General features: G+C 43.7%; 1 protein-coding gene across 1 annotated transcript; it reads right to left on the reverse strand.

Annotated features, from left to right (window-relative positions):
* Positions 1-9,579: 9,579 nt before the first annotated feature.
* LOC311204528 (antigen WC1.1-like) lies at positions 9,580-18,385 on the reverse strand (the record flags this gene model as incomplete). The annotated part of the gene is given in 10 exon segments (XM_084280940.1): positions 9,580-9,675; positions 10,381-10,416; positions 10,608-10,922; positions 11,009-11,066; positions 11,799-12,101; positions 12,105-12,118; positions 13,699-13,816; positions 17,671-17,781; positions 17,785-17,854; positions 18,309-18,385. Coding segments are annotated over 10 exon segments (1,198 nt in total), but the record flags the coding sequence as incomplete, so codon positions are not given.
* Between the last annotated feature and the right edge of the window lie 339 nt (positions 18,386-18,724).

Consider the following 18,724-nt stretch of genomic DNA (forward strand, 5'->3'; position numbering starts at 1 on the left):
CGAATGAAGCCTGAAAATCATCATGGACTAAATGTTCATTCACTCAACAAACTCAGAAGAATGGTCCATAGACTAAGGGAATAATACTTGTATGCACATGTGTGCACACATATATATGTGTCTGAAACAAGAAATGGTTGCATTTGGTCATGACGTAAATGGTATGGAATAAGGGGTGGATAATGTCCTGTTTTTGGTCAGGATGGAGTTAATTTCATTTGTAACAGCGGATGGAATGCTGTGTTTGGGAGTAGTGCTGATAACACCCTGATGTTTCTAGTTGCTGTCAGACAGTCAAGGACTTTCTCAGCTCTTCATGAGAAAGGAGGGGCGAAGCCAGGACAGGTGACCGAGCTGACCAAAGAGAGTATTCCACGCCAGTTACGTCCTGCCCAGGATATTCGGGGGCTGACGGGAGGAAGGCCTAGTGCGGCTCCGGGACGCGCGGTTCTTGGGGGAATGTCGGGTTCTGGGACAGCTCTGGGTGGCACGGCCTGAGTTGTGTGGTTTGGTGAGAAACTGCATTGTGTATCAACAGCTTCATATATTTTTGCTTTGAAGTCCTGTTAGTATTGTTACATTGCATCTTTCTGTTATCTCAGTAAACTATCCTTATCCCAACCCACGGGCCTCTTAATTTCTTGATTTTGGGGTTATTTGCCCCTTTCTCTTCCTTTTCCCTTCCCTTACTTCTCACCCCCCCCCCCCCCCCCCCCCCCCGCTTCCCCCCTCCTTCCCTTTGACCTACTCTTTTCCTTTAAGGAGCAGGCAGCTGCGTGGATCTCGGCCAACATGGCAAACATCCAGCAATAGCTCACAAACCAAAGGAGCCAGGACCAAAAGACATAGCTGGCCTGAAAGCTCCCCAGGGGGCCCACAAGCAGCCCCTAGCACTTTGGCTCTGAGGGCTTTCGTTTGCCAGGGAACCTTGGAGGTACCTCACATAGTTGCGGTTCGCGGCCCGAGAAGCACTCTCCGGCCATCATGCCAAATGACCAGCAATAGCTCTCAAACCAAAGAAGCCAGGACCAAAAGACAGAGCTGGCCTGAAAGCTCCCCAGGGGGCCCACAAGCAGCAGCTTGAACTTTGGTTCTGAAGGCTGTCGTTTGCCAGTGAACCTTGGAGGTACCTCCATAGTTGCAGATCGCAGCCCGAGAAGCACTCTCCGGCAAACATGCCAAACGTCCAGTAATAGCTCCCAAACCAAAGGAGCCAGGACCGAAAGACAGAGCTGGCCTGAAAGCTCCCCAGGGGGGCCACAAGCAGCCCCTGGCACTTTGGATCTAAGGGCTTTCGTTGGCCAGGGAACCTTGGAGGTACCTCCATAGTTGCAGTTCGCGGCCCAAGAATCCCTCTCCAGCCAACATGCCAAACGACCAGCAATAGCTCTCAAACCAAAGGAGCCAGGACTGAAAGACAGAGCTGGCCTGAAAGCTCCCCAGGGGGCCCACAAGCAGCCCCTAGCACTTTGGCTCTGAGGGCTTTCGTTGGCCAGGGAACCTTGGAGGTACCTCCATAGTTGCAGTTCGCGGCCTGAGAAAATCTCTCCGGCCAACATGCCAAACGTCCAGCAATAGCTCCCAAACAAAACAAGCCAGTGCTGAAAGACATAGCTGGTGTGAAAGCTCCCCAGGTGGCCCACAAACAGCCACTACCATTGTGGCTCTGAGACCTTTTGTTTGATAGGGATCCTTTGAATCTTAGTTCTGTCTCTGAAGTTGCAGTTCTCAGCCCAAAAAGCACTCCCCAGCCAACATGTCCAACGTCCAGGAATAGCTCCCAAACAAAGGAGCCAAGACCGAAAGACATGGCAGGCCTGAAAGTTCCCCAGGGGGCCCACAAGCAGCCCCTATCATTGTTGCTCTGAGGTCTTTTGTTTGCCACGGAACCTTGGAGCTATCTCCATAGTTGCAGTTCATGGCCCAAGAAGTGCTCCCCGGCCAACATGCCGAAAATCCAGTAATAGCTCCCAAACCAAAGGAGCCAGGACTACTGAAAGACAGAGCTGGCCTGAAAGCTCCCCAGGCGGCCCACAAGCAGCCCCTAGCATTGTGGGTCTGAGGGCAATCGTTTGCCTGGAAACATTAGAGGTATCTCCATAGTTGCAGTTCACGGCCCGATAAGCGCTACCCGGCCAACATCAAGAAAGTCCAGCTATAGCTGCCAAACCCAAGGAGCTTCTTTGGTTTGGGATCTATTGCTGGATGTTCAGCATGCTGGCTGGGGAGCGCTTCTCTGTCTGCGAACCGCAAGTATGGAGATAGCTCCAAGGTTCCCTGACAAACAAAACCCCTCAGATCCAAAACGCTAGCGGCTGCTTGTTGGCTGCCTGGGGAGGTTTCAGGCCAGTTATGTCTTTCAGTCCTGGCTCCTTTGCTTTGGGGCCTATTACTGGACTTTCGGCTTGTTGGCTGGGGAGCGCTTCTCTGGTCGCGAACTCAACTATGGAGATACATCCAAGGTTCCCTGGCAAAAGAAAGGCCTCAGAGCCACAATGCTAGGGGCTCCTTGTGGGAGACCTGTGGAGCTTTCAGGCCAGCTATGTCTATCAGTCCTGGCTCTTTTGTTTTGGGAGCTATTGCTGGACGTTCGGCATGTTGGCCGGGTAGCGTTTATCGGGCCGCGAACTGCAACTATAAAGATAGCACCAAGGTTCGATGGCCAACGAAAGCCCTCGGAGCCAAAACACTACCGGCTACTTCTGGGCCGCCTGGGCAGGTTTCAGGCCAGTTATGTCTTTCAGTCCTGGCTCCTTTGGTTTGGGAGCTATTGCTGGACATTCCGCATGTTGGCCGGGGAGGGCTTCTCTGGCCGCGAACTGCAACTTTGGAGATTGCTACAATGATCCCTGGCAAATGAAAGCCCTCAGAGCCACAATGGTAGGGCCTGCTTGTAGGCCGCCTGGGGAGCTTTCAGGCCAGCTATGTCTTTCAGTCCTGGCTACTTTTGTTTGGGAGCTCTAGCTGGACGTTCAGTATGTTGGCAGGGTAGCGCTTAACGGTGCACTAACTGCACCTATGGAGATAGCTCCAAGGTTCCCTGGCAAACAAAAGCCCTCAGTGCCACAACGCTAGCGGCTGTTTGTGGGCTGCCTGGGGAGGTTTCAGGCCAGCTCTGTCTTTCAGTCCTGGCTCCTTTGGTTTGAGAGCTATTGCTGGATGTTCGACATGTTTTTCGGGGAGCGCTTCTCTAGCCGTTCAGCGCTTGTCTGGCCGCGAACTGCAACTATGGTGATAGCTCTAAGGTTCCCTGGCAAAAGAAAACCCTCAGAGCCACAATGCTAGAGGCTGCTTGTGGGCCGCCTGGGGAGGTTTCAGGCCAGCTCTGTCTTTTGGTCCTGGCTCCTGTGGTTTGAGACCTCTTGCTGGATGTTCGGAATGTTGCCCTGGAATGCTTCTTCAGCCGCGAACTGCACCTATGGAGGTAGCTCCATGGTTCCCTGGAAAATGAAAGCCCTCAGAGCCACAATGCTAGGGTCTGCTTGTGGGCCGCCTGGGGAGCTTTCAGGCCAGCTATTTCTTTCGGTCCTGGCTCCTTTGTTTTGGGAGCTATTGTTGGATATTCGGAATATTGGCTGGGGATCGCTTCTCAGGCCGCGATCTGCAACAATGAGGATAGCTCCAAGGTTCCCTGGCAAACGAAAGCCCTCAGAGCCACAATGCTAGGGGCTGCTTGTGGGCCCCCTGGGGAGCTTTCAGGCCAGCTATGTCTTCCAGTCCTGGCTCCTTTGGTTTGGGAGCTATTGCTGGATGTTCGACATGTTTTGGAGTTCTTCTGCGGCCGAGAAAAGCACCTAGTTAGCTAGTTGCAGTGTTCTCTGGTAATTGAAAGCCCTAAAACCCAGGACATCAGGGGCTATTTGCGGGCTCCCTGGGAAGTTCTCATGCCAGCTATGTCTTTCATTCCTGGCTCCTTTCATTTGGGAGCTATTGCTGGATGTTTGGCATGTTTTGAAATGATTTCTTCTCTGGCTGAGAAAACACCGAGGTAGCTAGTTTGTGTGTTTCATTTTTCCTGACAAACAAAAGCCGTCAGAACCAGGATTTCATGGACTTATTGTGGGCTCCCTGGGGAGGTTTCAGGTCAGCTATGTCTTTCAGTCCTGGCTTCTTTGTTTTAGAGCTATTGCTGGAAGTTTGGCTTGGTTTTATGGAGTGCTACTACAGCTCAGAAATGCACCTAGTGCGCTAATTGGAATTTTCTTTTTTTCCTGGCAAATGAAAGTCCTCAAACATGCGATCCCAGATGCTGCTTGTGGCCTAATAGTTTGTAATCTCCTTATATAAAACTGTATTAATTAATTATCTTTTAAGGTATACCTATGTCAATCGATTCAGTATTAGTATTCATCTTTCAATCAATCTTTATCCACTCTTTGGGCTGAATCACCACTAAGGTGATTTAACTCTGTTGTAGCAGGTAAACTCATATGTTTAGTGTTAGTTCACCCTCTTGTGGACTTCTAAGGTAGGCTTCAGGCCAAGAACTTCCTTCAGTGATGGCACCTTGGGTTTCACAGTTATCGCTACACATTTGGCATTGTAGACTGTTATCAACGTTTGCTGATTCTTCCCTTGGGAAACTATAGTGGGCATAATCATTATGAAACTTGATTGTTAGTTTTAAGAAGGGGTCTCCTTGGGAACCTTTATGCTTGCATAAGTTTAAACAAATATAATTGTGTTCCGAATCATAGTATATCTTGGGTCTTAGCCAACTTCGAAAGCATGGAATGAGCAAAAAGAAAGAGACAAGCTGACCAAAGGGGAAAACACCTTGCAGCCATGACAACCTTTGGAGCCCATACCTTGATCACAATGATGGGAGAGGGGCTCACCGAAACTAACCTTGAACGCATCAACGATTTGCGTGGAGACGGATTGTAAAAACCTTGTTAATGATTGAACTAAGAATGAAGGAATAGAAATTTCGGGGGCTTTTGTCTTGTCAGCTACCCAAATGTATAGATTGATTACTTTATTCTGTTGATGGGTATAAATATCTGTAATCTACCTCTCGACAGTGCGGAGCGGTGAGACTTCGGTCCCTGCCCGCCCGGCGCTGCTGCTCTCTTTCTCTCTGAATAAATTACTATTAATCACACTCCTGTAGTGAGTGCCTTCTTTACCGATAACATAGATCATGGGCTGCTGTAGTGCCTTTAAGCCATTAAAATTTGTTTCCTGGCTTCGGAAAGCAATGAGCCCAATATTATTTTGCCCTGTGTGGCTTTTCTGTGGAGGTTTCAAGCCAGGAACTCATGTGCTAGTAGTGCACTACCTGTGGATATTTAAGGCCAGGAACATCTTTGAATACGCGCACTTTTGTTTTAGGAGGTATTTCTCGAGGTTTTGCATTTTAGATTATGTGTTATCATAGTGCCTCAAAGCATTGGAAAGTTAAATTTGTTCACTGCACTATGAAACCCTAAGCATCAATGTCACTGCAGATGCTGGTGCACTGCCTGTGGAGGTTTAAGGCTAAGAACATAGATTTCAGTGCTAGCACTTTTGGTTTCGCAGCTATTGATTTTCATTTACTATTTTTTAAATGTATGCACCAGTGAAGACAAAGTGTTTAAGGTACTGTTAGGTATTTGGGCCCTCAGTCCAAGTGGTACTGAAGCTGTTGGTAGGCTACCTGGGGAGGTTTCAGGCCAGCAAATTTTTGAACTTGTATTTGAGAGCTACTGCCTCTTGTTTATCATTCTTGAAAGTGGGCACTGGTTCAGTCCTGGCACATTTAACACAGGATAGTTGCTGGATGTTTTCAGTATTAAATCTGGTGTCTCTTACAGACAGCGATGTATGGCGTTAAGACTGTTTAGAATGCTGGGAAAGTGCATAGCCCCAGTGTTCATGGGCCTGTTACACTGCCTTGCTCTAGGAAAATTCTCAACAGCCTCTATTTGCACACCATTTATTCTCTGATCCAAAAAGCAATCATATCTCTAAGTTTCAACTTTTTTCTTTTGAGATACTTAATTGATCTGGGTAAGTGTTACAAAATTTTTTTTATGGTCTTGAATGCATTAACATCTTTCTTGGGTAGAGAGGGAGTGCTTGCTACAAGGTCATATTTTGCATATAAGGTCATAATGCTCATATTTTGAGAGACAAATGGTGGGCAAGAGAGGTGACAGAATGCAAGAAAGCTTTTTCTTTCAGGACCTGAAAAATTTCATTAGGAGTCAAGACAATTAAACTTTGCCTTCTATTCCATCAGCATGCAGATTTTTTTCAGTCTGCCTTCACATGATTAAAATTAGGTGACATAATAGATACCTATGACCATCACTTGCCATTTGTGGAAATAAATAAGTTTTATTTCTCTAACTGTATAATTGGTATAATTTCAGAAGACAATAAATGATGATATTTTAGAGGGAGAAAAGAGACGAGAAGTTTTTCCTTCTGATCAAATCATGATTCATTTGTCACTAGATGCAGACCCAGAATGTGAATTGCATAGAACAACATCCTGAGGAATTTCTTCTCACAAAGCACTATTTAGAAAACTAGTAGTCCTCACATTCTATGTGACAAGCAAGTATATCCAATATGTGAAACTGGATTTTGACAATTTTCAGTGTCTGAGCTCTTCAATGTCATCATAGCCTGTATCTTCAAGCCAAGGGGTTGAATTTCTCTCATTCTCAGAGGTCCTGTTCCCTGAAATGTTAGGACTCCAGTCTGAAAATATGAAGGGAAGAACAGATATTAGATACACATCCTGTATGAGTTACCTTTGCATAGTTGTGCATCTGACAGCATGGGCTACCCATTGTTTCCTCCAGAAAATAGAATTGTAGATCTGGCTGTGAATAACCCCTTAGAAGTTATTCTCATCCTCCCTCCTGCTATAGGCACATGTATACTAGGACCAAGCTTAGTGTTCTGAGAAAACAGGTTACCGATCTACTTTTAAAGAATTTTAATAAAAGCAATTTTTCAAAGTCCCTAAATAATCTTTTACTGCCTTAAGTATTCTCTGATACATTGCAAACAGCTGATCTGCCCTTTTCCAGCCACAAGTTTGTCCTGATCTGGCTCCACACAGGAGAGTGCTCAGCTGATTGCCTGTGCTTGAAAACCATTAAGAGGATGTAACCCATCTTACAGAGTGAGGGGTGTTGCTGCCACAAAAGTAGGAGACTTAGTATGAGACACAGGGGAAAAGCAGATAGGGTATTATAGAAAACTTACTATAGGCTGCTTAGGGGAGGAAACAAAAAGCACAGAGAAGGAAATGTCCTAGTTTGTGGAGGAATAGGCATGAGAAAATAGAATGCTAAGGGGCGGGGGGGGGGGGGGGGATGTTAAAACAGGCTGGTGGCATGTAAAATGGCTGCTGTCTAGTATGCATATTTGGCTGTGTCCTGCATCTGATCAGAAACATCTGTTCTGTCTTCTTATCAAATGCCTTATTTAACAGCTGTACTGACTAAGGGGAGTCTCCATCCTGTGTGTATATGAAGGTGTAAGTGCTAGCAACCAGGGATGGGCCATGGGGCAGAGAGCTTATGCATGTCTGTTGCTGGCAACTGGAAAAAAACGGTTTCCAGCACAGAATCCTAACATACTACCGACTGGGGTGGTCTTGGGGACTTGCATGTCCTGTCACCAGCAGCTGAGGGAGGTCAGTGGATCCAGGAGTATCGTTGATAGACTGCATGTCTAAGCCCAGTTACTGGGGGACGTGGGTGTTACTGTACATGTGGGTATGCATAACAACTGGAAAGCCAAGTGTTTCCACAACCTGTTACTGGATAGACTATGCTGAATAGAAATACTACAGAATTTTGGTTTTGAAATACTTTTTGAAAGATACGTTTTATCTTGAAAGATTCTGTCCTATCACTGCTATATTCTCTTTACTACTTTTTGTAATAAATGCTGTTTGGGGTGAAGGGCATTTAGCCTGGTTTGTGTCTTAATGTTGCCCTTAGGATCACATTGAGCAGCTCCCTGACTTTGGATCAGGACACAGGAGTACTGAATGGCTATAAAAACAGAATAAGAAATATCTAACCTACACTCTTCACATAGGTAGGTAGTGCTCCTTGACAGTGAGCCCCCATGTTAATTGGCCTGCTAGTGTGTTATCTCTGGTGAGTTTCATGTAGGGACACGTTTCAGTGCCTGCAAGTTTTACTTCGCAGCTATTGCTTTTTATTTACTATTTTTCAAAGTGCACTCTGATAGAGCCTGAAAGTGATTTAAGGCAGCACTCCACGCACTGCTACGAAAGCCATGAGCCCCAATTTTGCTATGGCTGTTGATGGGCTATCTGGGAAGAGTTCAACTGGGAAATAGCTGAGAGCAATGATGACCTCTAGGAAAATGCAATTGCCCAATCACTTGTTCACTTTCAGCTTTTCCAAGGCTGTTGTTGTCTCTCTTTTCTAGAAATAAAAAGACCCAGAATCAGGGCAGCTTTTAATCTCCAATGCATTATTTTGATAAATACTTTCTTCTTTGAAAAACAGTTTTCAGCTTTTTCAAATAATTCCACTCGCCCAGTCTATCAAGTGTATTTTTTATCTTGCTTGTATTAACATTACACAATTAACTCAAATGGTATGCCTATCTTGTTATTTTTATGACATTTTCTCTCTGTCTTAATTCAGCTCATTTTTCTCAGAAACTAAGCAGCCACTTACAAGCTGTTACAGTTGCAATTTCTAGAAGAAGTAGTTCTGTGAAGTGTGAATACTACCAGCAAATGTTTGTTTTCAACTTCTCATACAGAAGACAAGACTAGCACTTGTATGCAAGATGGTATGACATTCTTCTACCAAAGGAGTTAAACAGAAATTTTTGTGTTGCATCAAAATATCACTTGTGGACATGAAGTGCTTCAAGAAGAAAGTTTTGATCAAAATAACGCTTTGGAGAGTAAAAGATGCATTGATTTTGGGTCTCTTTCTTTCTAGAAAAAGAGACAAGAACCTTGAGGACCATTTTCTTCATCACTATTCCCACGATAAACTTGTGCCCTTGTTTTTGAACGCTCTAAAAAAGAATCCAGGCATGTGAGAAAATGTGTTATAGTAGGATAAACTCTTCTTAGCTGCTAAAGCTGCAACATGAGGAAAAGAGTAGGTTACAAAAATCCCACCCATGTCAAACTGAGTCTTGGGCACTTAGTACTTCTTGGGCAGTGAGTAATCCTTCAGCGGCCCCTTAAAATCTCTCATAGCTCATAGGGGAATCAAACCACAATGGTAGAAAGATAGTTGTCAGGGAGAAGCCTACAGAAACTTGTAGTTCATGGAAGATACATATTATCTTTTATTTCTTCCTGCTTTAAATAATGACAGAAAAAGCCATTTTTGTTGGGGTTTGTTTAACTATTCTGATCTGTGTTTTCTGGTTTCACTGAGGATACCACAAATTGAACAGTCCCTAGGAGAGTAATTGGCAAACTCCAGTATGCAGGGACACCCCACCACCACCCTCCAAGCTAGGACTTTTCTATTTTCCAATAAATTTAGGAACTGCAAAGTACAGATTGGGATCTGAGCCACCAGGGGTGATTAACCTCAGTTATATTCCCTTGACAAGAGATGAACAGACCTGAGAGGCCAGTCATCCCCTGTTTTTCCCTCATCAGGTTATAGTTGATCTCTTCATAGACAGCCTCAGAGAAGGAGTCATAGGATAGTCTGTAGCCTGAAAGTAAAAGACAATGATCACTGAGTCTCTGCTCCTGATCAGGCTGGGGTATCATGCAAAAGAGAGTTGACACAAGGCATGGCCTTGTTGGTACCAAAAAGCCACTGAAAGGTGCTGACCAAAGATAAGCACTAGCTCTTTCAGTGCCAGGTGATGAAAATGTATGGCAGCAGATGCCATTAATTTCAGTCACCGTCCCCACCTCACCCCAGCCTCCACAGCCAATTAAACTGTCACTAGTTACAACAAAGAGGCAGTTGTGAGTGACTCACCTCTCTGTTGTGCCCTGGTGCTTCGTATCTGTCCAGCAAGAATGGCAAGGGCCAGGCAGAGAAGGACCCCCAGGATAATGCAAAGAATGACAGGCATTGAAATTCTCATGCTCTCTCTTGTGGTAGAGCAGGCAGGATCTGAATGGAAATGAAATAGTAACTGGTAGAAAATCAGGTGACCCAAAGTGCAGCTGCTCTGTAGTCTCCTGCTCTGCCTATGCTAGCAGGATGAGTGAGGCAGGTCACCTGTTGCCCAGTGGTAGGTTCTGGTCAAGCAACTATTAATTCAGCAGCTGGGGACAGTGCCACTCAGCTGTCCTTTACAAAAGCCTGTGGGAGATGCTTCTGATGAGCTGATTGATCTGCTGTACAGTATCAGGGACACTAGGCCCTCAATTGATGGGAGAAAGGAAAGAGAAGAATGCTTTACCTGCTCCAGTGGGTGGTGCTGCTGGTTTTGTCATACCTGAAAAAGGGAGGGAGGTCCAAGTTAAGGAAGAAGCAAATAAGGAAAATGAAGTATGACATCCGCACTTCATTTGTGAGTTTCTTGCTGTCAAAATTATTACGGAACTAGTTGCTGGCATGTACAACTGACATAATGCTCTTCTATCCCACTCTTTCCCAGATCCCTGAACAAAAGGACAAATCACTAACTGGAACAATTCACAGCAGCATCTTTCATATGGGCATAGTTTTTGCTGAACAAGGGATTGACAGGACAGTCCCAAAGAGACAGCTCTGTGCCTTTACAGAGCACCTTCTCCAACCAGATGGGGCCAGTCCCTTCCCCAAAGGCAGCTTCATGGAGAGCAGACACAGCAGGTCCACAACCCAGTTGTCTGCATACAACATCAGCATCCACCATGTCCCAGGAATTATCACAGACTGTTCCCCAAGAACCTTGCTGCCAAATCTCCACTCTGCCTGAACATCCATCTTCTCCTCCTATGACTCGCACCTTCTCCCTGTCTGCAAAGCACAGAAGCCATCTGTATTGCTAAAACAGCAGGAAGGCCTGTAGGGACCAATGAGGAGAAATAAAGAGGTAGACATACGTGAACAACTTGCAGAGTTTGGACACTCAGCAAACATGGCTGGAGATGTTTCCTCTTCCTGCAGAATTTAAATGCTGATGTAAATAATTTTATTATTCTCTGAAAAGAGTGAGGGTACAATAAAATACCTATAAATTAATTTATTTTTTGCCTATAAAATTTTTATGGTCTGTTTAGTGCTTGGTTGGCTATTTCTATGAATTGATTTTCCTGGTGACCGTGCATTCTTTCTTCTTGTGTGAGGCAGCTGCAATTGCTTTCAGGAGATCTGAATACCATCTAGAATTCTTCAGGAATGCACAGGTAGTAAACACTGTCTTAAGAGCAGGCATTAGAAATGAGCCTTTAGAATGGAATTAATTCATACACTTGCCCATAGCTATGTATATGCACGTGTCTGCCTGCGTATATGCAGCAATATGCCTCCATACATGTAGAAACACATACATGTCTCTAGACTTCTCAAGAAGTCTGATCTCACAGACTGTGAATCATAGATTTTTGCTTTAAATATATATGCACTGGCACCATCCTTTCAGGGACTTATTTGGCATTTCCACTGGATAACTGCTCTTGGTGACACATTATTTTACTTCACCCATTTACTTCAGGAATGTAGACCAGCAAAAGTGTTTGCGCCATTTGCATGAAACTAGAAATTATATATGTATACAGATAAGAAACAAACATGAAATAATTGCTACTCTGAAATAATTACTACACTGCCCAAATAATGCATACATTATGTATACTTTATGTATACATCTGTGCAGTCCTGTAGATATTTCTAATTACCCATGCAAGAAATATGGGCCTCATCTGCTCGGTTATCATATGACTGAGGATCCCAGGGCTCTGACTGACATTGCCAGAGAGCACTATGTTGTTCAGTACGGTCAACGTGGACCAGCCATGTGGGCCCAGAACCTCTGCCATATTTGAAGTCTCTTGCAATTTCCCCATCATCTCCACAGTTCAGGTGTTTGCATACAGTTATTGCAGTGAGATGAGACATATGATTGGAGCAAATGCTCCCCCATGTCCCATTGTAGAAAACTTCTAGCTGTCCAGAACAGCCATTACCATTCACTAGTCACAGAGCCAGGAACTCTAGAAGCAAAGATATAAAGAATGGAATTAGAGGGGCCTAATTCTGCATCTTGAGGTGACAGAAGCCCTGGCCAATACATTTTGCTCCTCAGTCTGTGAAATAGTTATTTTAAAAGTTTTTGTACGCACATCTATTTTAAACACTACTTTACCGTCATCAAAATCACAAAATATGTTTTTATGAACTCTAACATTAGTTTCAGATAACAGGTACTGACATTGTTACAATGTGCACATACAATAAAAGGCTACCTCTCATTCTGGGAACCACATTATATGAGTTAACACCGTACCAAAATGAACATAGGTTTATTACAAAATTTAGATTTTGTCCCTGCAAAACACCTGAACAAAAATGCAGATTATGAGGTAAAGAAAAATTACTTTTTTCTATTTATAACACATCCCATTGGGGTTTTTTTCATAGACCACTGAGTAAGTAAACGCTGTTTTTCAGAAAGCAGAGACCACTTTCTTTAAGATTTCAACTCTTGTAGGCTTTGATTGATCCACATATCACACAATTGAGTCCAGTTTTCCTTTTGTACTCCTTGGACAAGTTCATGGCTCTACATTTTGATATCTATCACAAAAAGTTAACATGGTTCTGTCTTAAAATGGCTCCATAGTTAAGGATGTCTGTAGATAGTTGCTAGTTGGTTGCTAAGAAAGGGATCAAAGGGAACTGTTTAAAGTATCACCTGTAAATGAACTGACCTGGAACACCAGAAATGTCAAAGCATGGTATCTCTACACACAGACATCCCTAAATGAACTGTCTCCATTATAACACTAAAAAAATACACCACAGGTCAAGAACACACCCACCTTGCCCAGATGAAGAACCTTCCTCCACACAGGTGCAGTGGTTGAAGACGTTGACATAGCAATTATTAAAATTGCATGTAAATTACTAGCCAATCATTGTATGTGAAAGTGTATTACCTTGTAACAGTTTTATATAAATACAATGAAAGCACTGGCTTTGGGTGTGCTTGATTTGTGGAAATCCACAAGCACCCAGGCCCTAAAAAAAGCAACATCTGCCCAGTTTGTTTGTGTGTGAGAGTGAATTTATTCCACACCAATATAACAATTCCACTTTTTGGACAACAAGGTCTCCAGCCAAATCCCCAGCAGTGGCTTTTTCCATTTCAGTTCTCCTTTCTCTTGAAGCAGCCACTTTAATATCCAGGAGCAGTTCCAACATTAGCTCTTCCCATTGGTTGATGCTGTTCCCACTGCCTTCAGGGCCAGCCGTAACTTTCTGTAATGGGCACATGGTAGCTGAGACATTGCTCTACATAAGGAAAAACCACAGCCCCTTGTGTGGAAACCTTTATGGAAAACCTCACCCACTCACACCCACCACCACCACACATGTGCTAATACAAAATAAGGACTTCTCTAAACCCTTTGCTTCATGGTGGGACCATGAGGATGTGTTGATCAACTATTCTTCTAGTCAAGAGACGGTAAGAGGCTGTTCATCCCAAAAAGTTGCCACTACTCTCTGCTTTTTCTTCATGTAACTCTCCCGTTTCAACTCTCAGGGTGAGAAAAGGATTCTGTGAACAGATCTGAGCACAGGACTCCTGCATCCTCGTTGTGTTGGCAGTTAAGGTGGCCCCATGCCCTGGAGGGACATGCCCAGATACTGGCTTCAGTCCCAGTGCAGTTCACATCATCCATCCAGATCTGACCCAAGTGTCTATGAAATTATTATGGAAATGGGTTCCGTTGTCCGACTTGATTCTTTCTGAAGTTCCATGTCACCCGAGGACTTGCTTCTCAAGGCCCAGGATGGTGTTCTGGGCATTGGAACAGGGCGCAGGATAAGTTTCTAGCCAGTCAGTGGTTGCTTCTACCATCGTGAGCACATACCACCTGCCTTGGCCGGGCCAGAACCAGGACAGTGGTCTCCAGAGGCCCCTTCCAACCCCTATCATTCTGTGATAAGGTGTTTGTGTAATTTGGGTTTAATCTAAGCAACAGGGAAAAACCATAGATAGTCAAGCATACTAAACTGAAGAAATGCTACAGTTAAACTAAACTGAAAACAAAGAAAACACCTTGGGGGACAGAGAGGCATCTAGGTGTTTTAGTTTTCCCCTTCAGTGAGTTCTCCAATAACAGCCACAATTAATGTAGTGTGTAAAATCAGGCAGAACTGATTTTTTTATGAAGACGTTTTGGGTACCCACTTTAAGTCTGGATCTAGAATTCCTAACCCTTGTACATGTTCCTGGATTCTCCAATTTGGCATTCAAATTGTGAGATAAAAGAACAGACAAGAAAAAAATAATTGGCAGCAGGCTGTGGCGATTACGCTGCCAGAGCTAGATAGACATAGAGAACTGTCACTGCCAAAACTGTTTTTCTAAGCTGCCTTTAAAGCATTAACATATCTTATCATTTATATGAATAGTGCATATCACATGAGGCAGAGGTGACTTTCCCTCTAGCCTCATGGCTACGATATAAATTCAGCTTTAACTCTCCTTAAAATTTTCTTCTAAGTTAGTGCATCTGCATAGTTGTTTTAGATGTGGTTTTATTCAGTTACTTGGTCTATTAATCTTTACCAACAAATGGGCATAATAATTACATTTCAGAGTACCGTAGCTGGGATATATACAAAATGGAGAAAAACCCAGCTATTGCAAATAGATGTTTACAGCCACAATTAAGTAACAATGGCAATGATTTGCCAATTTTGTTTTTAAAATTCAAGAGTTTTAAATTGCGTCATGAAACTGGGAAAATGGATAGTCTACCTTTGAAAAACTGCCAGAACACCATTGTATCTCACCTGTTACCTAGAAAATACTGGTAGGATCATGTATAGTTCAAAAAGAAAAAATGTTCATGTGAGGATCTTGGCCTGCCGTCTTATTGCAGGAATCCCTCATTATCTGAATTTTACAGCTTTCTTAACTTTCCTAATTGAATGATGGATAGGCATGCCATCAAAGTAATTAATTTGCTCCTTCTGTCCCCTTAGCATATTCCACACTGATACCAACTCTTTAATTGAAATTCTTTTAATTTTCCTCTGATTCCAATAAGTTGCAATACAAATTTACTGTTGCAATACAGCTATTTTATGGGACAGTGCTTTTTATGAGTACAGGCTGGGGGATAATGTGATAGAGAGCCGCCCTATGGAAAAAGACTTGGGGGTACTGATAGATGAAAAGCTGGATATGTGCCAGCAATGTGCTCTTGCAGCCCGGAAGCTAGTCGCGTCCTGGGTTGCATCAAAAGCCAGCAGATCTAGAGAGGTGATTCTCCCCCTCTGCTCTGATGAGACCCCACCTGGAATACAGTGTCCAGCTCTGAAACTCTCAGCACAAGGACATGGACCTCCTGGAGCAGGTCCAGAGGAGAACCATGAGGATGAGCAGAGGGATGGAACACCTCTTCTACAAAGAGAAGCTGAAAGAGTTGGGCTTGTTCAAGTCTGGAGAAGAGAAGGGTCGGGGAGACCTTATAGTGGCCTTCTAGTGCCTGTAAAGGACCTACAGGAAGCACTGTTTGTAAGGTCATGTAGTGACAGGACAAGTGGCTGTGGTTTTAAACTAGAGCCGGGTAGGTTTAGACTAGACATTAGGAAGTTCTTCTGTATGAGGGTGGTGAGTCACTGGAACAGGTTGCACAGAAATTTGGTGGAGGCCCTATCCCTGGCAGTGTTCAAGGCCAGGTTGGATGGGTCTTTCAGCAACCTGATCTAGTTAAAGGTGTCCCTGCTTACTGCAGTGAGGTTAGACTATTTCACCCCTGTTTTTGCTATGGTGTTGAAGTGATGATAGGAAAATTCCTTAAACCCTGAGAGGAGGTGTGGCAATCTTTAAGGGAGGGAGCAGAAGAGAGAAGGAAGAAAAACACAGAGCGTCTAAGATAAGGCTCTGCTTCACAAAGTGTATTCTTAAGGATAAGGCATTTGGATTGCACAGATGTATTCAGAATGGCATTTCTTAGCTTAACTGCATGACACTGTCACCTACTGCAATCTGCTGTATTGTTTAAACTGTCTTTTGTGTAAACTGATAACGGAAATGGAAAAAGGGACTGTGGGAAACATTTGGGAACTTGCAGAATGCCTCCATTACTCATTAAATAGCTATAGATATAGCTTCTTTAGCAAAGAAGCTATGGTTAGAACAGATGTGGCATTGAAATATGATCTGGAATGAGTGGCAAATGACTTTTTTAATTAGTAGTCATCTTCTTTGTTTTTTCAAACAGGCATGAAAAATAGGTCAAGGTAATATTAAGTCACATTGGGTTTAGACACATTCCTTTCACTCTTGTTTACAAATGAACTACAGATCTGTGAAAGTTTGGGGTAAAGCTCTTGTGTGCAGCTCTTGGCATAGCCTCTTGATTATTTCTTTGTTGTTCTGTGCTTGATTCCCTTCTAGGAAGTAGGTTGCTTCCTTCCAGCAGTGTTGCTGGCTCCACTGGAAAAGGAAAAGGCAGCAAAGCAGATGCTCAGCACTGTAATCCAGTAAGTGCTTTAATAAAATGTTTTCTTCTCACTTGCCTAGAGATGCAGAGTCCTATCTGTCCTAGAGACAGACTTCATTTAGGAGGCTGAGAGTTGAAAGGGCAAGAAGGTGCTTTCAGGAGAACTGCCTTGTTCTGCAGGTCTCCATTCTATGTCACATATGAGGTCACCACTGGAGGACTGTCTCAGTGCACGCTGGCAGAGGAGCACAGGTAGTGGACATAAAGCGCGCTCGGCCCATGGTTCAAGATGGAGGCAGGCCCCAGGGCCATACCTGTTCTCATGGAAAGAATGCAGGAAGTACCGTATGGTTTCACAGTACAGTTAATCCTATACCTTCTTCCCCCACTGATCTTCTGTGGCCAGCTCTGGCCTGTTTGATCCAAGTTCCTGGTTGCCTGCTCCTTCTCGGAGAACAGCATTTTCCATTGAGACATCTCTCTCTGCCCTAACCTATGCTGTTTCATTCTCTTTTTCTTTCATCGTTCAGTTTCATTTGTTCAGCTTTGTTCAGATTTCTCTGCACTTACCCTCTGCTTCCTTTCATTGTTCTACTGAACCACTCTGGTTTGCTTATTTTGTGAACTTTTTGCCTAACTTTGTGCTTGCTTGTTTGCTTTCAGCCTAGGATTGATGTAACCTACTTCTCTATGTGAGTTTCACAGCTTTTCCAGACATGGCAACAGGGAATGGACCTCTTGGTGAGGTCTGTAATAAAGGGGAACAAACCTCCAAGTTTGTTCCCTAGAGTTCATAGTCCAGTCTTTCTTGCATCACTGAGAGTCTCTCTGCTCAAAGTCCCCACTATCTTTTCTGGCTTGACAGCTAAGCAGCATGCTTCCTTGTAAATGATGTGAATGTGAGGCTCTTGGTAGTTTGGTATATAGCTATGTCTTCAATCATCTTATAGAAGAAAATTTTTCCAGGTGTTCCTAAATAGCTGGCAGTTATTACTGCTTACCAGCTATCCCCTTGCCTAGTAAAAAAGACACAACAGTTTAAATCCTCCATTTTTTTCAGGGAGTGCTCAGCTTTTAGCTACCTTGCCTTTGCCATAATGAGGAGACTCAGAGGCCTTGATGGCATGTCCACATCCCAGCTGTTTGCAAACATTAGCATCTGAGAGACCCCAGTTATCATCGCAGATGGTGCCTCAAATGCCATCATGATAAAGCTCTACTCTCCCAGCACAGCTAATTGTTCCATTCACCAGCCTGATCTGCCTGCTACCTGCAGGAAGAAAATCCAGCTGTCAACATACAAAGTTCCATTCTAATGCACCGGACAATGTAATGGTTTCTGTTACAGAGAACTTGCAAAGCAACAGAAGAGTAGAGATAGTTTGGATTTACTTTAGAAAGGCTGCAGGTATCTAGAAATATATAAATGTCACAAAATACAACCTATTTAATTTCCAAGTACCAAAATGTGTGGCAGTCATGACCAGATTAGCCTTTTTATTACTTCCATATTGTACTATTTATTTCAATTTCTGAAAGATGAATTATTTAAAAGGTTCGGATAAAGAAAGCACTTATCTTGCTTTCTTAGCTGGTGTTTGTTCCTTAAAGGATACAGTCAGGTGGGTATCACAGTCTCAAACCCATACTTAATTAAGGTCTGGTGAGACCACAGAAGACTGTGGACTCAGGAAATATTCTGTTGCTTTCGCACAGAAACTAACCTGAACAAATCACACCAACATCTTCAGAAACTCCTGTTGGAACATTCTGAGAATGGGAGATCTTACAGAACATCAGGGGTAGTACGAGACACGATGGCTAAACTGCGGGAAGGTCTCAAAAACGCAAGAAGGAAAGGGATGCTCAAGGATGGTATGAATCATGGTTTAATCATTCTCCCTGGTTAACTACACTGTTGTCAACCATTGCTGGACCTTTAACGTTGTTGATGCTCACTCTAACCTTTGGGCCTAGCATCTTGAACAGAGTGATTGGATTAGTGATTGGATTACTGATTGGATTAGTAAAGAGTAGATTAGAGGCGTCCCATTTAATACCAAAGATAAAATAACAGGAAAAAAAAAAAAAAAAAGAAAAAAGAGGCAGAACTTCCTCAAAGTTCTCCTCCCCAAC

Source organism: Gallinula chloropus, assembly GCF_964237585.1.
Source record: "Gallinula chloropus genome assembly, contig: HAP1_SCAFFOLD_178, whole genome shotgun sequence".
Classification (NCBI taxonomy): Eukaryota; Metazoa; Chordata; class Aves; order Gruiformes; family Rallidae; genus Gallinula; species Gallinula chloropus.